The sequence below is a fragment of the Bactrocera tryoni genome, chromosome 3, assembly GCF_016617805.1.
Source record: "Bactrocera tryoni isolate S06 chromosome 3, CSIRO_BtryS06_freeze2, whole genome shotgun sequence".
Lineage (NCBI taxonomy): Eukaryota > Metazoa > Arthropoda > Insecta > Diptera > Tephritidae > Bactrocera > Bactrocera tryoni.
Window position 1 is genome coordinate 14,685,399 of NC_052501.1, and position 24,904 is coordinate 14,710,302.

The 24,904-nt window shown below is 38.0% G+C and overlaps 2 protein-coding genes across 3 annotated transcripts; one reads left to right on the forward strand and one right to left on the reverse strand.

Moving 5' to 3' along the window:
* Positions 1 to 754: 754 nt before the first annotated feature.
* LOC120771938 (ester hydrolase C11orf54 homolog) lies at positions 755 to 3,631 on the reverse strand. Its single transcript, XM_040100235.1, has 4 exons — positions 2,496 to 3,631; positions 1,867 to 1,965; positions 1,189 to 1,802; positions 755 to 1,109 (listed from the first exon to the last, which is right to left on the reverse strand). Exons 1-4 carry the CDS (start codon positions 2,575 to 2,577, stop codon positions 936 to 938), a joined length of 969 nt encoding a protein of 322 aa, XP_039956169.1. The 5' UTR covers positions 2,578 to 3,631; the 3' UTR covers positions 755 to 935.
* Positions 3,632 to 4,848: 1,217 nt separating this feature from the next.
* On the forward strand, positions 4,849 to 8,256 carry LOC120771906 (endoplasmic reticulum junction formation protein lunapark-A). Of its 2 annotated transcripts, XM_040100189.1 has the most exons (7): positions 4,851 to 5,408; positions 5,566 to 5,795; positions 5,931 to 6,063; positions 6,278 to 6,338; positions 6,402 to 6,806; positions 7,010 to 7,189; positions 7,251 to 8,256. In XM_040100189.1, the coding sequence occupies exons 1-7, from the start codon at positions 5,382 to 5,384 to the stop codon at positions 7,712 to 7,714; spliced, it is 1,500 nt and encodes a 499-aa protein (XP_039956123.1). In that variant the 5' UTR covers positions 4,851 to 5,381; the 3' UTR covers positions 7,715 to 8,256. The 2 variants fall into 2 exon arrangements, with proteins under 2 accessions (XP_039956122.1, XP_039956123.1); XM_040100188.1 differs by having other exon boundaries at positions 4,849 to 5,408; positions 6,278 to 6,806.
* Positions 8,257 to 24,904: the final 16,648 nt, after the last annotated feature.

The window sequence follows — 24,904 nt, forward strand, 5'->3', positions numbered from 1 at the left end:
AATGGCTGCTGTTACTGCTGATGTAAAGTTGGTCACGCACGACAACGACGAGCTAAAACGGTTGTGCTCGAATATGCGCAAATGTTGACCAAACCAGGTCATGAAGAGTTTGCTATGTGTGTGGCGGTGCTGTAGGAAGCAATCGCCCAGAAGCGGTCAAGTTTGACCAATAGGTAAGGATTTTTGTGCCGTAAGTACAGCCACAGGACACAAACATAGTTAGTGCCTCTCTAGAAGCTTCGGGAACTTAGTTTAAAGGTTCTTACATTCTTACATTACGGACCCGGAATCAAGTGTTAAAAACTTGTACCTGTAACCTGTTCCTGGCCGTTCCCACGACAGTCGAGGCTACGTAACCGGAACGGACCCGGATTTTTTTATCCGTTCAGGGACTGTCAGCTCGGTAGAATACTGCCACTACACCTGTTTCGGTCTGTGTCGAATGATTTCCTGGTCTTAAAAGTTTGTGAAAATCGACTGCCCTAGTGCTCTAGACTAGAATTCTAAATAGTTAAAAATACTCCTGTTAGCCACTTGGCTTTGAAAAAGAACTGATATCAACTTAAGGTAAAACTTTCACTTTACTGTTATTTGTTGTTGTAGCGGTAGAAAACATGCCTGAATTTCGAGGAATGCTTTCGAGAGACCTAGAACAGTTAAAAATCCGGGCTCGTTCTGATTAGCTAAACCCGACTGTCGTGGGAACGGACTGTTATATATAGGACTGAATATATTTGATAGCAAAAAACAAAAATTCTTTACCTACTGTTTATTTTATAAACAACAAAATTATATTTTATATACAAATGCTTAACAATTGGATTGGTCAAAACAGTTAGAAAAATTAACTGCTTGATTTTTCTCTCATTTCAGGTCCTCTCAGATTTCAAATCACGAGAGATTTCTTATTCTACATATGTAAGTCTCTACAGCCCCTAATCACGTCCAATTTGATGAGATTCCAAAGGACGATCCACACGCACCACACGTTCAGCCACATTCAGATAAGCCTCGTATTCAGCCTCATCCGGGGTGGTGTCATGATGATAATGACCGCCCCAGTTGGACTTGGAGAAGGAGTGGAAGTGCTGGAGACGCAAATCTAAACCCTGCATAAGAATAAGAGAAATTAATATTTCCATTAAGAATAACAATACAATCTAAATCGTGTCAAAATAAGCAACTTACATGTTCGTTTGTAAGCAATGTGCCCACAGCATTCAGCTGCGCTGGCATATTGTAGAACTTCAACCAATTGTTCAACTCCTCTTCGGAATGTAGTGGCGTCTTGCTGAAGTCACGCATAACGTGCTGATGTGCTGCGCCCTTCTTCAACACGAAAATACCACCCATACCCACACACTTATCCTTGTAGTGTCCCTCCAAACCCTTGCGCACGCATTCGACGAAATTCTGCTCACCCGTACGTTTGCTGCACTTGACCTTCACCACTGGACCGGGAGCACCACGACTAATGTATAAATTCAATAGCAAAGCACAACGTGGGTCTGAGTCGGGAATGCGTTCCAACACACACACCTCTTCGGCACCGTGCACTTTAGCAGTGTAGCAGCCGTTTTTGAGAGTACCCTGCTCATCGATGGCCATATTGAAGATGCCTTCACAATTGGTATTACGCAAAGGGAAGGGTCCAGCACCGGCGCCAATGGCCAATAGTTTACCCTTGCCGGGAAGGGCCTTCTGCACGATTTCCTTAACATTGTACACTTTGGAGCGCTGCACCAGTGGCAACAAGAATGGTGGACCGCCTACTTCCAGCAGCACGGGGGAGCCACCTAAGCCTATATTAAAGTATTAAATGACTGTAGCATATACTATATAATATTAAAATTATACAAAACTTACCTGAGCTCAGCAAACCATAAAATGGATCGGTTAAATCGGGACAGTCACCAACTTCAACGGTGACATTCTCAAAGTTTTTACTTAAAGCACTTTGTATAACTGAAAAATATTATTGCGTAACATTATTTTATACATATATGTACATAACTGCTTTACTTTATAAATTTTTTGGATTTTCAAGAAAAAATAAACATAGTAATTTTGGTTCAAAAAAATTATAAAAAAAATTTATTTGACTAAAAATTACTAAAAACAATTGATTTATAAATTAAAGAAAAATATATCAACATGTTTTGAATTTTTAATATAACTTATCAATATAATGATTTTCTAAAAAAACAAAAGAAACATAAATTTGTTCACTCATTTCATGCAACCACACAACATTTTTATGGCGTTTGGTTCACCCTGTCGCAAACTATCTTATCATCGCATCTTCGTTTAAGTGAATACACAAACCAAAACACAATTCCAGTTTGAATATTTGTTACAAAGGTAAAATTCCAATTGAATACCACCTAATGACATTCTCACTTGAATGTCAAACAAAAACCAAAACAAGTATTGGCTCACAAAAAAAAATTACTAAAGTGCTGGCACTAGCATTGGTATCAAGTTTTTTTACTTACTTTCTTTTAATTCCTGCAGTGGTGGCACATAAAGCGGCTTTTCCTCGTACAGGAGTTCCTCAGTGACCAATGCGTCTGCCATCGTAAATAATAAATAATATTTTAAAACTCTGAACTGATAAGTGTTAAGCAAATTCAACAGCAGTAGCTTCCAGCTTATGTTGCCCGATAGAAGTTTAAAAAGCGACTAATTATAATAGCGGAGCGTTATTCATTAGTTAGCATCGCTCAGCTCGAATAGAACGGATAGTTGTTTAAGTGCTTTTAAATAATTTACAGGGTGTTTGACTTGCCGCTTTGCTGGCTGATAAGATAAAAACCTCTTAAAGCACAAGTTGACATTAACTCATCAAATTACGGCAAACCCACCAGATCAGGCAGTCTTAGGCTGATAGAGCTTCTCCGTGGCGTGCACATAATTTATGTGTACATATACGTATATATACATACATCTACAGAGATACGCGAGTTTATCAATGATTGCAATGTTATACTTGGCGCCATCCCAGTAGATTTGGCAGCAATCACATCCTGCTAATTTGAAAATATTGCGCCGCAGCTACATATGTATATTTGTTTACACAGATATTGCTTATTAAATTTGCTAAATAAAGGAAGTAGCAAACTAACTTTCAGCTCCCAAATGAACTTTGGCGCATACTTTTTAAAAAAATATCAAATTCGTCGCAAGCAAGCTGTGAAGGAAACGTCTGAAATAAGCAATATGGAGTACAAAAAAAAAATGTCTTCAATTGCTCCATATTCATGTCAAATGGAGTACTCTTTTTGTCGGCGTACAGGAATATGATACTTAAAACGCAAGTGTGAGGTTCACCAAACTGATTAGAATAACTGTATGACTTTTCGCTGCTTGGGATGTACACATTGCTGACGCAAAGGAAATATTTAATTGCCATTCTTATCAGAAAGTCAAATATGCAACACTAACAAAAACCATTCATCAATTTAACACCTAACTTCGTGTTATCTGCTACCGAAATGAGATGTTTGTTTATAACAATATTAGAACGAACAAGTTTGGAACTGATAAGCGACGCATTTAAGCACTAGTAAACAGCATATACCACCAAAGAGGCAAATAAGCTTTGCTAATTTATAATTAAGCATCTTAAGCATGTTTTTTTATACTCTGTACTGGGTATACCAAATTTATCACAAAATTTTTGACAGCCAGAAGGAAGACGGAATATAAGTATTTATGATCATGTCGAGCTGAGTTGAACTAGCCATGTAGTTGGAGCGAATCTGAAATTTTGCACACGTTCTTTTCTCACCAAGAAACTGATGCCCGATATCGAACTGCTACAGCATAGTTGTCAAACAAACTGACTGATTTACTTCCTTATTACGTAACTTTAATTCAACATGAAGATGGGTTTTAGCAAACAAGGTGCCTATAAAGAACCAGCACAATGTTTTCCACTATATGCAAACCTTGGCCGGCTAAGTTTTTAGACTGTGAAGGGTATTATAACTATGATGCAGCTGAAGTTAAGATTTCTTCTTTCTTACATTTTTGAAATAAAATAATTGTGCTAATGGCAACAACTAACTGTTATATGCAATTAATTAGAATTAAAAAATAAGCGATTTTCCAAATAACGAATAGCTTTAAATAGAACACTTGGATTCTGGTTCAAAAAGAATTAGTTTGTATGCATTTGTAAAAAGTTGGCGGATTTCGAAGCACATCCGCTTCACATTTTATTTAAAACATAAAAACTTATAATTTATTGCATATTTTGGTATTTATCAATTTTATTTATCTTCACTTATTTCAAGCAATCGTTGTTTTAATATTTAAAGAACAGAATAATAAAAAAAGCAATTTTAAAACGGTAAATTTTATACAAATATGTATATGCGTGCAAATATTATAAATATATGACAACAAATTACGAACGCAATTTGGTTGAACACACCTTCGCGTTGCCATGTTATGGAAGAAGTTATGACAACTCAAAATTTAAACAATATATTTATTATCAAAAAATGTAGCATATGTAATTAAAAACAAGCATAATTACAACTAGTTAAACAATAAAAAAAAATAATACGGTAATAATTTTACTTAAGAACTTTAAACGATTTATTATTACTCAGCGTACTTACAATGATAATTTGTCATGAAATTTGTTTATTATCAAATTATTATGAGAAAGCTTGAAAAAATAACTGCAAAACTATCTATCATTTTTGAAAAAATGTTAAACTGAGAGTTAATTTATTTTTACATATTTGCAAAAAAAAAAATCTACATTACATTATCTCTACATAAAGTTTTAAAAACCGAGTCCAATAACGTGGCATCCCTGAAACGCTTACGTTTGCTCCAAAACATTAACCGAGGGGGCCACGAAACGGCAAAAATTATGCATTGGCATTTTTTGCTTTCGCATTTTTTGACTTAATCATTGTTGTTGCTTTTATTTTTCTGTCATTCTGTTGCTGTATAAAAATTGAATTTTGCCCGGCAGCAGAAAAACGCACGTAATCTCGTTCGGGAGCCACGGAAGCTGTCAAAGGCGGCACCGTTGTCGTCATCAACAATTGAGTAACTCTGTGTAATAGTCATACTGCAAGCGGCATACAAAACAACACAACAAAAACCACTTAGCTAAATTGGACATACGCTTACTATTGGAATGCGAGTCAAGTATCAACGCCTAAAAACAAACGAAACTAAGCTGCAACAATGTCAGTAAATTAAGCTAATCTCAATTTTAAGAAGCGAAACAAAGTCATTGAGTTTTGTAAGCAGTCAATGCACTGCCGAACTCCAATTGGAACAAAGCGAAGTTGAGGTGTAAAGGAAAGTGAGCTGTTATAAATAAATATTGAAGCAATAGAGCACAGCGCAATAAGATGGGTGCTATATTGGCCAAGTTCAGGGTAAGGCAGCATATTTATATGCAGGTGACCTTCGTTGGCCCCACAATTGATATACAAATTTATTCATACACCAAAAACACAATATTATCTACATACATGCATGTTATAAAGTCTATAGTTTTATGTTTTTTTTTGTGTGTACTGCATCTATTTATAGAAAGAAAAGTCCACCGCAGAGGTACTCGAGGGACTGGAGGAGAAAATCACACAAATAGAAAAATATACATTGAATACACAGGAGCAAAAACGACGCATTGTAGGCAATTTTCTTGCTACATCAATTGGCATTTATGTGATCGCATTTATTGTTTTTTACTTTGTATACTTTCCGCCGACATGGCGAGAGCGAATCGTTTACTCAGTGCCATTACTTTTGTTCCCATTTGTGTAAGTAGATACAAGTGCCTGGGCGCCAATGTAATCCGGTCTAGCGGGTGTTGTTGTTCAGCTTCACTGCATATCATATCATGTATTTGTTTTTTATTTATATAAAATCATGGATATTTTTTTTTGTTGTTTTAGTATCATACTCCTGCGACGTTTATTTACGTGGTACTTCGAGCGAAAGTTGAATAAAAACTCCAATAAGCTGACAGCGTTGCATACCGAAAAAAAGAAAATATTAGAGCAGGTCATGGATAAGGAGACTTACAAGGTGAGTGCACGACGATGATGACGAGTAGGCGTAAATATGTACATACTTTAACATATTTTATATATGTCAAGAAATGGTGTTTAAAGAAAATAATGTAACTAAACAATTTTAAATGTAGAATTTATGATTTTAAGTGAAACGCATATATTTTTATTTGCAAAAAATATTTTTTTTGTTTTTGTATAATATAATGTCTAAAATTATCTCAAAACAGGTCGCAGTAAAACTCCTAGCCAAGTATGGCGACAAAACTAATGGTCAGAGGCCATTCCTTGGTAAAGAATTTTGTACTTCGCATTTGTATAACTCTTTATTTAATTCCATATTATTCATTGTAGCTTTGACTCCACGTCCACCGGCAGTCAGTAACTTGAGCGCAGCATCGCAACGTCTTACCATTGGACAATCGCCAAATGCGCCTGCTACCACAAGTAGCCTACAAGATCTGCGATTGCGTCCAACCTTGAGTACCACATCGCTTTCGGCTACACCACGTCAGCTCTCCAGTCTACGCGGTTCACCAGTTGCATCGTTAGCCGGTACACAGTCGCTATTGCCACGTGCACCCCTACCAATTACACCGCAAAGACGACCGATTGGACAGGAATTGCGCAAACGCACACCTTTCCCGATTGTCAATCAGCAAGGAAAAGGTGTTTTGGAACGTATAGTTGATGTACTTATTGGCGATGGTCCAAAGGACCGTTTTGCTATGATTTGCAAAGAGTGTTTTGCGCATAACGGTGAGTATTTTTATTTTGGTGTGGCAATAATGAAAGTAATGACAAATCGCAATATGCTTTCGTATTTACTTTCAAAAAGTAATATAAATTAAGCTGTTGCTACTGTTATTTTGCGCATTCATTTTGTTTGCCATATCGTATTTCGCACTTTCGTCCAGTTGTTGTTGCAGTGTGTATATTAAGTTTCGCTTTAAATTCATTAGGTATGGCACTTAAAGAAGACTTTGATTACGCCACATTTCGTTGCGCTTTTTGTAATGCGCTGAATCCAGCACGTAAAGCACGCCCCATTGCACCGCGTCTGCCGGAGCAGCATTTCTCACCGCTGAAGCGTGACTCAAGCTCATCGTCGACACCGACGGACGTTGACTCGGAAAATGACGGTAAGTAAACCTAAAAAAATACTCACACAATGCAGTGTTATAAATTTGTATTTATATGCAGAGCCCGTCGGCGCAACACCAACACCATTAACAGCAACAACACCACGCATACAATTAACCGAAGCCATCAATACACCTGTAAAAGCAGCAGAAGCCAGCGCTTTTGAAGATGCAACTGTTGGTGGTGTGCGTCGTCAAGCGGAAATTGGCGCAGGCGATGGCCCTGATGTAACAGCAGGTGATGTTGTCGCTGATGCGGCTGGTGAGGAGAAGATGGAAATCGAGCATGGTGACGAGCAAGAAAACGAAGCACTAGCAGCTGAAGTTGTTGCTAATTTGCAGGCGCTACAGGCGGCTGAAGCCAACGAGATGAGTAGACTGCAAGAGCGTTTCGCCCAAATGTATGCAACAACTGACACAGAACAGCAGGAGCAACAGTCCGTTGGCGCAGCTGAAGCCGACGAAAATGCCGAAGAAGCGCGGGAGCCAGCGGAGGAGCTTGATGAATTCAAGAAATTGAAATAACACTAGATACAGTTACACGTTAGTGGCTGGGTTTGGCCATGGAGGCATGGAGCAGGTGGTAGAATGTCGGTTAAGGCTCGCCTTTATTTTGCGCCGTTCGCTTGTGCGGCGTAAACGTTTACTCATTACGCTTGGAGTCTTGTTAAATATTTATAAAAACGATAACAAAAACAACACTACACTTTAGTTTAATTAATCGATTTTAATTTGATGTATGATTTTAAATTTTTTTCATATTTTTTTTATTTTAAATATTTTATATAATATCTCGCAATCCGCTTAGATTTATAACTTATTAATGCACACACTTTTTTTTAACTGTTACTCATTAAATTTAATAATTAAAATTGAGCGGATATTGAGTTCATTTCCTTTTGTTTCAACTAGTGAAATGCGAAAAGCAATGAAATTGAATTTAATATCATATATATATTGCATGTTTGTACATACATACATATAATATAAATATTTTTAAATATTTTAGTGAATGAATATTTAAATGATATGCATTAATTGTATGGATTTTTATATGGAACATCGAGCGAAACAAATCATATTGAATAATTATTAAAATGTCATATTTTAACTATAAACATCGTTAGTATTTAATTATATGCGAATGGCGGGCAGTTAACAACACGGTTGAAAGTGAAAGTGTTCAACAGTTGTGAATAATTACCGTAACTAACGGCAAACCCTCGCAAGCAACTGCTAGGCACTTGCTGTTCTATTTCTATATGCGTACATATGTACATATGTACGTGTGTCTGCTCGACAGCTGTTTAGTTGAGTTGATTTGTTTGAGGTGATTTGTAATTCTACTATTAAATAAAATAACAGCTTGTGTTGAGGTGCGGGCCACACTATTGTTGACCAATAAGCGCATGCGACTGTTGATAACGCGAGAACTTGAAATAAGCGGCTATGCGGGGGCGCCTCATTAAGTTTCGAATTAGTTGGTGATGTAAGACCTAAAGCAGAATTAAGTAATCGATCCGAGCAGTTTCCAATTACCCAGCCGTCCTTTGTTGTTGTTGTTGTTGCAACGGGTACCTAATCCACGTTAGGGTGGAAAGGATTAGACAAGATGTCATCGAGGTCATCCAACAGTAAGCCCAGGTGCTGTTTCGACGTGGTCGAACCATAGGGAGAGGGATGTCAGATGTGTAGGGTTAGCTTGTCATGTGAAGAGGTGGTTAGAGCCATGCGGAGACCCATTGCATGCATCTATATGGTATGTCGGGGTCGATTCTGGATAAGTAAGAGTTCAACCTGCTATAGTGTCCAGAAAAAAGCTGAGCAAGCGTCCGGCTGGACAGTAACCATGCAGCATCGATGCGATGTTGTAGAAGGCAGAGGCTTCAGACGTACCAGAATATTGCACTATGTACGAAAATATATTGCTTGATATATTCCATTTAACACCTGCGTTGGAGGCCGCCAACTCCGGTTAAGCAAAGCACTCTTTTCTGAGCAGTCTCTGATAAGGTGCTTTCGTAGAAAACGTTATTTATAGTAGAGCCACTAACACCTTCATCGACTCCTTCCCAGTGAATGGCATATTTGTATTGAGACCATTAACCATTGCATACGAAGAGCTCTAGTTGTATTGCGAACCCAAAGTGACCCTCGCTCAACCTTGGGCTAGATGTTGTAGCAAGTCAAGTACCTACCTTTACAGGTTAGGCCCGGGGCATATCAAATATGTATATGCATGTCCTACGCGCAATCAGTCCCCACATGACTTTAACCACCTCTTTGTATACCCATTGAATATTACTCATCTACCATCCTGTCCCTATGATCCGGTCTTGTGCAGACAGCACGATTCCTGGGCTTCCCATTAGATTATTTCAATGACAACTAACTTGAACGTTGCCACCCAAATAGTGTCTAGATAACCGTTAGATATCTTAACAACAATAACAACCAAAGAAACTGACATTCCATGTTGTTGAAATTATTAGACCACGCGAATGTTTAACAAAACTAACATATTAATTTACCTCAGCTTATCAGATGTCTGGAAAGATGTAAACCCTACCATAGCGTTTGATAACGGACACTTACTTGTAGAATGGTATCGCAGATAATTACTATACTCTGAGATGTCAGGAATGCAATCCTTGTCTGGGTTTCCACATGTATGCTGGAGGGCTGAGGCCAGTGGGCGAGTTTAGGGATGGACCACTTCTTGAAATAAATTTTATTCTATAGACTCAATTATGTAGGGAATAAAGACAGGCAGGCAGTCTTAATATAAAATTAACCAACTCAATCAAGCTACAAAATTGGCGACCTATTAACGACAATAGCTTCTAAGGATTAAAAAGTGAAAAGAGTCTTGAACTTTCTTTATTGCGGGGAAAAGAAAGAAGTCCAGTCTAGAAACAAATTGTTTAAAGGCAAGGCAGTGAGGCTTATTTATCAGAGAAGTTAGTGAGAGCCATGAAACAATTGGAATGAAGCCAATGGCCGATTTGAATAAGGCAACTAGAGGTCATGAACGCACAGCAAAATCTGTATATCTCTCATTCTAAAAATATGGACTCCCAGAAAAGGTTGCCACCGACGATAACATCAAAAAAGGCCACAAAATAATTTTGAAAGAACGTATAGTGAAGTTGTACGAGATAGCAGACACTCTAAAGATATCCACATTACTTGTATATGAAGTCCAGGAAAGCTCTGTGCAAAGAGGGTTCCGCGCGAGCTCGCTTTTGACCGAAAACAACGACGTCGGAGCAGTATTTGGAGATATTAAAGCATCGATATATGGCAAGGACATGGCTTCATCATTTCACTCAGAAGTTCAAACGACAGTCAGCCGAGTGGACTGCATACGATGCACCCGTTCCAAAGCGTGGAAAAACACAAGTCGGCTGACAAGGTTACGGCGTTTATATATTGGAATGCGCATGAAATAATTTTTATTGAATACCTTGCAAAAAGAAGGACCATCCACAACGCCTATTACATAACGCTATTGGACCCGTGGGAAGGTTGAAATCGCTGAAAAACGGCCGCAGTTGCAGAAAAAGAAAGTGCAGATTTACCAAGATAATGCATCGTGCAATGCACTCTTTTCTGTCAAGTCAGTGAAAACGTTGGCAAAAATCAAAGAATTGGGCCTCAAATTGCTACCCCATTCTCCAGATCTGCGCCCCCAGCGACTATTACATGTTCCCAGATCTCAAAAGAATGCTCAGTTGGAAGAAATTTTCGGCTAATGATGAGGTGATCGCCGAAACTGAGGCTTATTTAAAGTGAAGGACAAATCACACAACAAAAATGGTAGCGAATATTTGGAGGGACACTAAAACAGTATATTCCAGGGAACTATGTTCAAGAAAAAAACGAAAAATGTGTTTTACTACGGTAGGCCATGGATTATTCAGTTGACCTGTTATTCTGATATCGAGGTGATGTCTTCAGCTAGCAGGAAAGACGTTAAGAATTAACCTGATTTGGCAAATATACACCTTCTTAATTGAATCCATGGTATTTCAAAGGTTACCACGAACTTTTATGTCATTTGAGCCCAGCTTCGCTCTTGAGTAATCGAATGAAAACCGAAAGTGTCACGAAACACCCGCAGCCACACCAAAAAAGGGCCATGGAGCACACGAAGCTGTGACAGATTTTATGTCACGAAATGCGAATATAAAAGAATTATTACCGTTTTCCAACCAGAAATGAAATCAAGCGGAAAATTGTTATAGCGCAATGTTGAACCATATAGGTGAATATATTTTAATTTATAAATTATACATACAAACATACATATGTACGTACATTATATAAGCACTTGTTGTCGTTGTCACACTAACTAAAGTACAAACATATGTATGTCTATGTGCATATGGCAGTACGAAAGCAAAAGCAAAAACGCAACGCCAGAATAAATGCATGCGTCAGTCGCCACCTTAAGCGTCACCGACACCGCTGCAGCGATACAAAAAAATATATTATAACAACAAAAACGATATAATAATTAAGAAAAAAGTAAGTTTTCTCGCGCGACTGTTGCCAGTTGCTGATAGGGGCGCACCAACGTACGACGACCACCGACCACAATGGGACATGAGTATTTTTCCGCGGTGCATTGATCAAGGCTAACAGCAACAATAATAACAAACACAATACAACAAACTAAGCTCATGCGCCAGCAAACTTGTCCAGCAGTCCCAGAAAATCCACTCAACCGCATTATTGCACAGAGCTCCGCTCCAGCCAAGTTGTGGGTACAAATCGCAGCGCACAACTGCCGCCACCTACATGCGAGCGCGGTGGTTGACGGCTGCTGTCAGTGGTTTGCCGCTTGGTGGCGTGTGGTAAAGTGCCTTTGGCCAATTTCAATTAGACATGTATGACAACATACTCGGCTCCGAGAACACCAGCCAGCGTTCCAAGTGCTGCCGGTGGTGATGGCGACAGAGGTGTTGCCGCATGCGCCATCTAGTAGAGTCGACCAACCACACCGCTTGGGAGCACCATCAGCGGCGGCGTTGGTAATGGTGATTACAGCAACTCTACGACATTCTTTTGTGGCTGCGTAACGAATTGACCAGCGAGTGACCAGCGAGCGGGTAAGCCAACGCTGCCGCTGCTGTTGCCACTGCTGCTGCAAGAATTCAATTTGACTGCCCACAAATGCGACTTGTAATTGCGGGAATTTGAAGTGTGCAGCAGATGGCGGGCACTTGTGTAATCGAGCGTTCTTATTGTTCTCCCGCCTTCTTGAGCAGGGCACTGGCAACACACCGATTGGCATTCGATGAAAATGTCGTTGGTAAAGAAACATATTCGAATTTACCCGATGGCAAATGAGATTATCTGTAGACTAGCAGAGAACTAGTCTCATGGCAGTGGTTCTGATCGCTTTGCTGAGGGGTCCTATTAAATATCGGTTGATATCGGTTGGCATATGATGAGGACTTCCGTTCAGAATTCAATTTTTTGAAGTACTTAACATATCATTCCAAACTTTGATCGAAATCGAGCTTGGAAGACGAAGAATATTGAATGTGTAAATCTATAAAATTTCAAAATCTGAAGATGGTTGTTGGCAATAACCAAATATTTTGGCTTGCTTCTAACGAAAAAATGGTCTTTGTGGACGTCCGGCAATTTTTAATATCATTAACGCTATGCTTAACGAGAAGACTGCAGGAAATGTCTAAAGCAGAGCGCTAGGGAAACAATGGAGCATTTCTTGTGCACTTGTCCCGCATTGGAAAGATTACGCTGTAAGCATCTGATGTCCCCACGGTATGATACACTGGTGGAGCTATCGACAGTGAAGACGGAGAGTATGTTAAAATTCGCCTCAAGCGCAGGCGTCCTAAACGATGGCTACTCTTCTTGAACTAAGCAACTGAACTCCATCTGGTGTCGCAAGGGACCAAATTGGTCTATGAGTTGCTTATTTAACCAAACTTAACCTAAAATAATTTTCATATCTCTACTAAAATTTTGAATTCTTGCAACAGTTGACCGTCAAATTAGTGTTGATGATCTATTTTAAGGTTAGATCTATAAATTAAATAATTATTTAATTATTATGCCCAAAAAAGTGTTTTTGCTGGAAGTTCTTCTTCATTACTTTATTATGAAGAAAATCTCAAACGAAGTTCATTGCATTTTCGTGGAAGTTTATGGTTAAACATTAGACTTAGTCTTAGCTTAACGAACTTCCTAAAAGTGGTTTGCACGATTTTGAAGTGGTTTGGAAGACGACTTCCTGGACGATCCAACAAGTTTATAGATGAGAAACTGGAAGTATTACTCGAGGAAAAAGGAAATTGGATACTCAACTAATTGTCAACATAATCGGCCAACTGAGCGTACTATTTTCAAAACCATCACCCATCTTTAGGCCCAGGATTGATTATTGGCTTATATTTAATTGTGAAGAAAATATAGCAGCCGTAGCTGAGAGTGTATAAGAAGACCGTAGAGAGTCGATTCGGCGTTGCTCGCCGCAACTCTGACTGACGAATGGAATGACTTGGCGCAAGAACTGAAGCCGTTCGAATTTCCCAAGCGATATCACTTCGCTCTATGGCTTTTGAAAAGTTCCAAGAAGATCCGACGTTTTTAAGCTAAATTTTGTTGAGCTATGATGCCGTTTTCTAGCTTAGTGGGTATGCAAACAAATAAAATTGCTGTATTTGGGATGAAGAGTAACCAAAAGAGATTCAAGAGCTGCCATTTCATACAGAAAAAACATCAGTTTGGTGTGGTTTGTGGGTCCGTGGAATCATCAGTCCATATTTGTTGGTGAGAACGAGCCTGTCAATGGCGACCGCTATCGTTCCATGATAACCGATTATTTGATGCCTGAAATTGAAGCTCGTGATCTCGACATTTGGTTTCAACAAGACCGCGCGACTTCCCCTTACATCGCATGAATCAATGGATTTATTAAGAGAACAGATAGTTCGGTGAACAGATAGTTTCCTCATTTTATGCCGGTCGATTGGCCGGCCACCAAGATCGTATGATACCACACCGTTAGACTTTTTCCTATGAGGGTAGTGTCAAGTCAGCAAAAACTGGACTCAACGGATGGACCATCTGAGACATAGCCGCGACCAACATTTGAAAGACATAATCTTAATCAAAATGTCAAATAATATTCTCTCGAATGATAATAAACATTCCCCATTAAATTTGAAGTTTCTGTATTTTTTCTTTAAAAAAGTAGGGAACCTCGAAAAGTACTAAGTAACTATATTGTAAAACACAGTTGAAGCCAATTTATATATTTTTGAAATCGCTGTCTTTCAATACTTTGAAACTAGACATTTTGTAAAATGACTACTAATTCCTACCACAGGGTTGCACTGCAGTCCACACAGAATCAATTCGTATGAGAACCAGTGAGGTGCCTTTGTGTAATGCTAAAATGACTTTAATAAGTTTATCAAGTGCATACGTAAGTCCAACTGTATTTATTTATATACTGTTACATAAATGCAGTACACACATATGTATGTATGTATGGGAGCGTGTGTGTATCTGCATGCAAATCTGTAACTGAGCTATGCCTTGAAGTGACACCCAATTCACCCGTTGGCTCATTATGTCAGCTCGAGACACGCCACTTGAAATTCTATGCTCATACACACTCAAATATATAAATATCCAAATATACCTACTATATGCCTGCATGTATTTGTTTAAGTAGCTGCGCATGCGCGTATGTTTAATTGCTGAGAAAAAATGGCGAGCAAATGTAAAATGCATGAAATATGGCCATATGTATGTAGAATAAAATCAAAAGCAGCACCCAATAATTTTCGATTATTTGCACTTACTTTGAATGAAATGCTCGAGTGTTAAGCAATCAATAATGCCCGTTAAATAGGCACATCGAATATACTTGATTATAAATGTATGTATGGATGTATGTAGATATAAATTAAATTTTATATATATGTATATATATTTATATAAACTCAGATGTATATGTATATTGTATACATAATTGTACTAGGTAATATGCTAACACCCGCTGTTTGTGTGTGCATTTGTCCCGGCTTAAACGCGTGCATGATTTGCGAGAAACCGCTTATATACTCTCTATGTTATTTCATTAGCAAATAATTTGTATTTTATTATTACATGTCATGTAGCATACAATACATACAATTTTCTCAAGTGCGTACATATGTATGTACAATACATACAAACATGTGTAATTCTTTGTATGGAATGATTGAATGCTCATTAAAGTGTCACGGAACTTCTTTGCTGCAGTGCAGACTTTGCAGTCACATTTTTATTGGGAATGTCAAAATAAGATCAATAGCATTTGTTTTCTCTATTTAAGCATTGAACTAAAGTTAGTACTTTTTGTATTAGTGAATGTTGTGTGTTGAAGGTTAAGGTTCACAAGCCATACTTGGACATGTGAGAATGGAATTTAATCGCCATGAATGGGTTTTACAGAATTTATTGTGCATTTTTAATGCTTTAATTATATAAAAAAAATTATTTATGTCTTTTTTTAATTCTATGAATTTACTTAGGTAATATTTCGCCAGTTTCATACTTCAAGAAAAATCGATTAATAGATTTTCTTCGAATTAAAATTGAAATCTTTAACGTGACACTCATACATTCGGTTACTTTTTGGGGCTATACTTCTGATTAGGGCAAATCTCTGCTTTACTTCAAAATCTACACAGGGGTTCTTAAAGCTGTTAGAAAAAAGCCTCCATGTCTTTTACGGCGGAAATTACGATATCAGCCAACCAGGCTGCCGGAGTTTCTAGTGAGTCACTATGTATGTGTGTGGCCTGGCGTTGTGCTGATGAAACACAAATTCGATCCGATTGGCGACAACTGGCGGCGTCTGGTCGATTACTTTCTTAAGATAGTCCAATTGTTGCACCTTCCTAGATTGAGCTGGCTCACTGCATTCCACCATGGCCAGGTATAACGGTATATGTATGTATACACTTTAAAAGTGTAATTAGAACTGAGACTATATATTTTCTTCTAAAGATCATACGAAGTCTGGTAAGTGAGTAAATTGTCCCTAAAAATTAAATTAATAAAATTGAGACTGTTTCACCTGATTTTTTAGCAGAAAATCTACAGAATTTATCCATTATCTTATATGCGTTATTTAGCTGGCTTATCTCAAGGTAATTGAGGCAGATTTTGGAGGATCCTTTTGGCGGATTGACCAGAGTACACTTAGGTTCCAATTGTCTGGCATGCTTTCATCCGACCATATATTGTTAAAAGAAGCTGATGCATGCGCCTTGTCAGGTCTTCGCCGCCATATTTGAATCGCTCTGCCGCTTTGTTATTCTTCAGGCGGGTAATTGCTATTCAAGCCTCATCATAGGCGGGCAATGGCACATCTATTCCATTGCCATCGATTGGGGAATCGGGTTTGCCACTTTTTACTTTCACTGCCATTCAGCACAGTGGAAAAGTGTTTCCTTCATTACATCAGTACTCTCCGAACATCAGCCACTAGATCAGAACTTTAGGTCTTACAAGAGTGTGCTCCGGTCTTGACGCCTTCCATTAACAGCCGCATCTTTTCGTAGAGTTTTCGAGCATTACTCCTGTCGGCCGGCTTCTCAAGCTTTTTATACTTACTCATTTTGGCCTCTTTCTTTTTTGGTCTGCATATGTGACTCGTTTCCCTCTTCAACTTTCGGTATCTATTCCACCCCTCTTGTGTTGTGGTTGATCGTCAGGTAAGCTGTCTGCTTTCTCTCCACGCGACACAACAGTCCTCATATTACCAGCTGTTCTTTCGACCTTTACGAAAACCAAGCTGTAGGTAAGAAGCTTGAAATATCAGCCCACAGTTCCCTTATACCGAATTGTTGATGAGTGCTCTCAGAGAGCGGGAGTGCAAGTCGAGTAGAAACCCGTTTCGTGGTCAGTTGTGATAGCTGCTTCTCGACGTTGTACCTTCCCTGTATTTGTTGACGGATTTGCTTTGCTATACATGGTCCGAGTCGTCGAGACATGTCGTCCATCTATCAAAACATGATGGATCTGGTTTCAAATTTTTCTATCCGTAGACAGTCAGGTAGCTTGATGAATTTTCTTGTGGTGGAATCTAGTACTACAGACAACCATATTTCGGGCCCCTGCGAAGTCGATCAGCCTTAACCCATTTGAAGAGGTTTCGCCATGGAGGCTGCATTTGCCGACTGTTGTATCAAAGATGCCTTCTTTGCCGATCCTGGCGTTAAAATCGCCAAACACAATTTTTATATCGTGGCGAGGGCAGTTGTCATAAGCGCTCTACAGCCTCTCGTAAAAAGCATCTTTGACCCCATCGTCCTTCTCTTTCGTCGGGGCGTAAGCACAAATCAGCGATATGTTGAAGAACTTCGTTTTGATGCGGATTATGGCTGGTCATTCATACACTGGGATGAATGTCAGAACCCGGCAAAAAAGTTTCTTTCCCACCACGAATGGCACCCGAATTTGCTCTCATTTATATGGCCACTGTAGTAAATGTCACAAGGATCTACTCGTCTTCTTGTTCGGCAGTTCTGTTAGCATTTACTTTTAAATAAATAAATTATAAATATGAGGAATATAATTACTTAAACAAAGACCTTGAAGAAGGATTTCCTTTTTCTCATATTTCAGCATTTTAACTTAACCTAACACTAAAATGCATGTTCACACTATAAAACCATAACAAATATGTAGTACTAGACTTTTTAATAAAATCTCTCGAAAATTTTTAATAACAAAACAAGACAATTTTACATGTCAAAGTTTTGGTCACGGTTAAATGTTTATGGAATTCAAGCTAACATATCAAAAAGTTCTGATCGCAAACTAAATAAGGTGTTTTGAAAATAAAAATAAATTCGTGTCACAAGAGCAAAAGCAAGTCCGCATAATCATAGGAGTTACGATTTCAGGGTAAACAATAGCAGAAGTGAATTTTAACTTATTATTTAACCGTAAGTAACTAGTTAACAATAATAAAAAGAAACATATGCATGTGTGTGTGTGTAAAGCAAGTGAGCTGGCGCATGCGCAGCCGCCAATGCTGCCATTCTACAACGCCGCTGCGACGCGCTGCTTATTTTCGTGCAAATATGCCCGTTAATAACACGTTTACAAGTAATAAATATATATACAAACACATCTACATACATACATACACTCATATGAATATTGATAGTAAAAATGTAAATGAAATGCAATTGAGAAACTAGTGCAAGTTCGAAATGAGAAACTGGCTTGCAGCCACGCCAAAGCGAAACCAGACCGCCGGGCTGGCCGAATGGCCAGACTACTGGCGGTACTGGCTGCTGAAGGCGGGCGGCAATATTAGAATTACGTGGATTGTTGTTGTGCATTGTACGTTGTAAATAAAAGCAAACGTTTACCTTCCGGTTGCAGCCAATATGCACACACGTACACACTTTGACTCAAATGAGCAGCATACGCGAAAATAAGGTGAGGTTCACTCACCACACATACACACACACACACACTTGCAGGCGCAGAGTCACGCTGCCGCAGCGCTGGCGTTCAGCGCACAGCGAATTCATTGACTCGCAATCATATTAGCGCTAGAAACAAGAATGACCAATCATCCAACTAATCAAGTGCTCGATTAAACCGACAGACATTCTTCATAATGCTGCATTAATGCCACAAACAACAAATGGTGCAACAATAAAAACATCGAGTACATAAACTAGCCAACAAGTAATTATATATGCACATTTATGTACACGGGTGTATGCATCTCTCTGTGTGTGTGTGTGTGTGTATTAGTTGGTAACAAAATTTGCGATAAATGACACAAACAACCGGGTTAATAATAGCACAATGGCAAACTACCTAATGGCTAACAAATGCTTAGCAATAAAAGTACCAAAGTGCATATGTACATATATACCTTGTATGTGCAAATACATATGTATACTTGTATATGTATGTAAATATGTAATGTATAGAAACAAAAGATATAATGATTTACGTTCTGTGCCGCCACTCTGGAGTCGGAAAGTACCTTTTAGCTCGTGTCATAAGACATGAGTGGCAGCCAGCTTCTGTGAGTATGAGTCAGTTTTGGGCCGAATTGTTGGTGGGATAATCTCAAAGTTGATTTGGAAATTATTTTAGTGTTTTACTAACATCAAATTTGACCCGGACTGGCCCAGTTAAAAATTTTTTTCCATTAATATTTAATAGCGATAAGTTAGTTTAGTGTTCATTGATCTCAGAAGTTTACAAACATCTGATCAAATTCGACTGGTACGGTTAAACACTTTTTTACACACACACACTATTTAATGTCGATAAGTTAGGTAAGATTTCATTAATTGATGCCAGAGGTTTACTAACATCTGATCAAATTTGATCCGGACTGGCCCAGTTAAAAATTTTTTTCCATTAATATTTAATAGCGCTAAGTTAGCTAAAATTTCATTAATTGATCGTGGAGGTTTACTGACATCTGATCAAATATGACCCGGACTAATCTGGTTAAAAAAAAAATGTTTCGATTAGTATTTTAGAGCGATAAGCTAGGTAAGATTTCATTAATAGGCCCCAGAGGTTTACTTACCGGACTGGCCCGGTTAAAAATTTTTTTCTATTAGTATTTAATAGCGATAAGTTAATTTAGTGTTCATTAATTGATCTCAGAAGTTTACAAACATCTGATCAAATTCGACTGGTCCGGTTAAACACTTTTTTACATTACTATTTATTGGCGATAAGTTAGATAAGATTTCATTACTTGATCCCACAGGTTTACTGACATCTGATCAAATTTGACCCGGACTGGTCCGGTTAAACAAAACTTTTGATTAGTATTTAATGGCGATATGTTAAGTAAGATTTCATTAATTGAGCCCAAAGGTTAATGAACATCTGATCAAATTTGACTCGGATTGGCCCGGTTACACAATATTTTCTCCAGATGAATACAACCTTTTTAATGTTCGTGCAAGATTTTATTTTGAAATGCCAATTACTGTGTGTTTGTCAGTTGTTTGTCAGTTGTTTGTTTACGAAGCGAAATGTTTCTCTGGCGAATGTTACCATGGAAAAAAATTGTCAACGAGTTTGTTGGAAATTTTTCGTTTCTAATGGAACTACGACTGCCGAAACGTTGAAAACATTGCAGAAGTATTTTGAAGATCTACTTTATCACGAAGATAAGTATTTGGTTGGCACAAAGCATTCAGTAAAGGCTGTTAAGTCATCGTAAATTCCCCCCATACGAGTCGTCCATTTATTCACCTCGTTGATTACGATAATATTGAAAAAATTAAAGAAACAATGCTTGAAAATCATCGGGTGTGCATCAGATCAGATAGCAGAGAATCTTAAGATCTCTTAGGGATTGAATCGGCACATTTTGGTTAATGTTTTGGGTATGAAGCGTGTCGATGCTAGAGTCGTGCCAAAAGAATTGTACCTTTTGCAAAATTGACGGCGAGTAGTGGTCGTAAAAGAGACGCTTGACAACGTAGCTGAGGACACTACATTCATCAATTGGCCATTCCAGCTAGAGGTGAAAATTAAACAATTAGCTAAATTTTGCTGGCTAACTTTAGCATTGAGCTGTTTAGTCGAAGACACCGAAACCCATATCGTCGTCTTTCTCGGACTTCGACTCCTCATTTTTGGCTTTGAGCGAAACCGTTGATCGTTAATTAACACACCATTCATTCCATGAAACTTTTCTATTTGCTAACGAAAAACGTGCGAGTGGATATTTTTAAGTAATATTAAACCAAGGACGATAAATATTTTCGGCGGGTTCTAAAGGAGCTGGCTGGCAGCGAGAGCCTACTTTTGTAAGCCCACTGAATTTAAAAAATAATACAATTACTTCGTTATATTAAAATATGTTTTCATAAGAACATTGAAATGTTTGGTATTAGTACCTCAGTCAGTCAGCTCAGTCATCATCTCCATATTTTGGCCCAACAGTTTTTTGTGAGCTATGGCCTGCTGCATGAGTGACCTCCAGATTACCAGATTTATCCCCAATTTTGTACACCAAATTTTTCACGTTTTCTCCAGTTCGTCGATCCATATTGATCCTGAGTTTCCCTTTGCCTTAGAATATAATAGAATAAAATAAAGGTTCCCCTTGCTCAGGTGTCCCCTTGCCTTAGAATAATGTTGAATAAAGGTTCCACTTGCTCAGTGTTGTACGCTTTGGCTATGTATCTATAAAGTTGTCGCCTTTCATTAATTGTTCTAGCTTGGACTTTGTCGTTTTCGAGCAGTGTCCATGACTCTGCACCGTAACATAAACCTGATCGTTTGATGATTTTGTATAGAGCCAGTTTAAATTCAGCACTTTTATGCAGTTTCGATTTGGAAAGTTTGTTTAGTGATGCGTATGACCTATTACCCGCTTACATGCCCTCATCGCTAGTAAAGCCTGCTGAGTTATTGCTTCGGCGCGTAAAGCCTAAGTAGGTCAAAGGCCTTCACAGTCACAAATGTTGCATAATTTTTCTGCTCATCATCATCTCGTATAATAAACCAACATCATCCAATAAACCAACAGCTTTACTTACTTTTCTTATCAGCCGCTGGCTGCGTAGCCAATACCATCTGCTAGTACTACGTGCCGACTAGTAAAGTAATTAGTTCAATATTTTTTTGAAATTACCGCTAAAAGCGTGTAAAGAGATTTCCAAACATTTGTGTATATTTTTTGATTGATGGTTTCTTGTGTAATTAAGCCTAATTTGGTGCAACTCACATTTATTTTTTTATTGGCCAAAACGAATCAATAAAGGAAATAATTGGCGAATGGATAAGCAAAAACTAAAGAAAAATTGTTGAACAAATGCACATTCCCTAATTATTACAATTAAATATAAAACATGCATTAAATTGCAGTTTGCTACGAATATATAATTACTCAATTATATCTTAATTATATTTAGGGTCAAGTAATCGGCCATTGTAATCAATATGCGTATGACCTTGAATTGTTGCAGCAATTTTAAAAGGAATGCACAGATTTTGGTTGCAAGCATTTTGATTAAATATATTTAAATTAATTTAATTATGTAACTCATTAAAATCATAATTTATTTACAGTAAATATAATAAAATAATTAACATAATCAAGTTTGAATTACTTCACTACTATGAAAATCTTTATATACTACAAAAAGGCTAAGTGATAGTGGCGACAGAGAATATGAAAATTATAGAAATAAAGTTTTCATAAACCAGAAATTAGGTTTGATAATTCATTTGAATATGCGTGTGAGAATCGTGCACTCGGTAGGCCGAATATGTTGACCATAACGAATCAACGCGAAACTCATTCTTTACAGAACGTCAATTTTTGTAATTAAGATGAACGATTTGTAAATGTTTTTCAGTTTCCATGATGAAATGCCAAGCAATTCTGCACAAAAATAATTTGACGGCTTGACACAACTCTCGTGCGATTTGTCAAAAAAGAGGTTATTGAAGTACCCCTACTTGGATCACCAGGTGTAATAATATTATTATCTCTTCTGGTAGATGATTGATCGTGCATCACTCCCATTGCTGTTAAGCTCTTTGATGTCATTCAAAGTTTGCAACTGATTAATGGCAGATCGACTGTTGTCGAGGGTCAGAGAAAACTTCTTTTGGTTCGAAAAGATCTGTAGTAAGAACCGCATAGCTTAGACGAAGGCCTTTAAATATTTTTTTAAAGCTTTTTACACACAGATCATATATCTGTATATAGTTCTCTATACAATGACCTAACAGGTTTTTGATTAGATCAAAATTGAATATTCACGCTGTAATTTTTTTGTTTTTTAATTCCCAAAACTAACCATTTGTAGTTTGTCGCTTGAAATTCTACAATATTTCTAAGCTATTGTAAACGAAAAATTATTTGAATTTGTTACTTTAGGTCCAAAAGATTTCCGAATATATGTTTTAATCCTGTTAAGGGGGAGGAACATAGGTTTCCTCGAAAAAAAAATATTTTTCAGTAATTTTTTTTCTTATATAAAAAATGAAATATTTTGTTAGAATTTTTTATTCTTATAAACATACAACATTAACAAAGAACTTCTGATATTAAAAAAAAAATATTATTAACTCGGCCATTGCGATGCTATTTCCAATAAAACCCTTGGAAAAAAGATGCGCCCGCGTTGGCAGGATAACTCCTTAAAAAAAAAATACTTGTGTTAGTTAAAACCTTAGAACTTTTACGAAGGAAAAAACAGAAAATTGGATTTTTGGCAGACATTTTTACAAAAAAATTAAAATTTCAGTGAAAATTTCTCTACAATTTTTTTCAAATACTTGTAATCGAAAAAAAATCTTCATTCAAGTCTTTAATAATTATATCTCAGAGACCGGTGTAAAATCTCATGAAGATTGGTTGAATTGAATTGGTTGAGTTCTTGAGAAATCTTGCCAACCGACTTCAAAACACATTTTTGAGAAAAAAGCGTTTAAAGACGGCGCACTTAGCCTAGCAGCCTCGAGCGCACAAGTTCTCGAGGCTGTATCTCCAAAACTAGTACTCGGATCAACTTGAAAATTTAGGACAATATTCTAGGGGTGTTGCAGAATCTAATAAGACAATAAAAAGAAATCGATTTTTTGAAACCCGTAAACCCAGATAACCACTTATAATCCGCTTTCCTAAAATATAAAAGTATGTCCGTGCAATAGCAGAAAAAGAGTTTGAAAATTTTGTAAATATGTATATATGTATATTAGTAATATATATTTTTTGTTATGTAAAATATATATTGTATTTTTTTGTATATATATTGTAGTTTTATTATATATAATGCAAATAAAAATAAAATAAGACAAAAAGAACCAATTTTAGAAGTTTTCCCAAATATATTTAATTGCTTCCAAAAGTAAATTCGAATTAACGTAATTACTAATTATAAACAATATAAATATATAGCTTCCGTCTTTTTTGCCGGCAATGCAGCCCAATTCCCAAACCATTATATTTGTGCGCACACCCTCAGTACGCTCCTGGCCTTCTACAACTACATATGTAGGCACAAAATGACTGAAAGTTGAATTTGTTAGCGCGGAGTGTGGCATGGCCAAGCAGCGGCGCAAGCGCAGATCGTGGGTTCAGCGCTACACGCGGTGACTGTGTTTGTACGCGCGCGCGCGAACAAGAAGTGAGCCAGCAACGCGCGGTTCAATAATAATCTGTTGCACCAATCAAACAAAATATGCGATCACTCAAACAAACGGGCAGCAGCAGCCACAGCAGACAAAAGCCGAAGCGGCAGCAGCAGCTGCACCGCCCTTTCCTGCCGCGCCGCTTAGCGCTCGGAGCGCGCGAAGAGCGGCAACTTGTAAGGTGTTGTATTCTACATTAAGTATACGCCCGGGTGTGCTAGCGCGCACAATAACACTAAATATTTGTACGATTGCTTGTGCTAAAAGCAAATGAGTGCTAGCGCAGCGTGCGCGCCGTGTGTGGCTTACGAATGGCGGGTTGCGGGCTAATGGCGGTGCTGCGCTCGCTTAACTTTGTTACAGATTTTCAACTTCTATGCCGCTGCAGCGGCGCAGCGCTACGTTGACGTTGCTTGTAATGGTGAGCAGCTAACGTCTAGGCGAACTCGAACTCTCAAACGCAAATTCTAATGGTACGGGTATATAAGTGTCAGCTGCGGCCAACAGTTATCACAGTACGACGCAGTA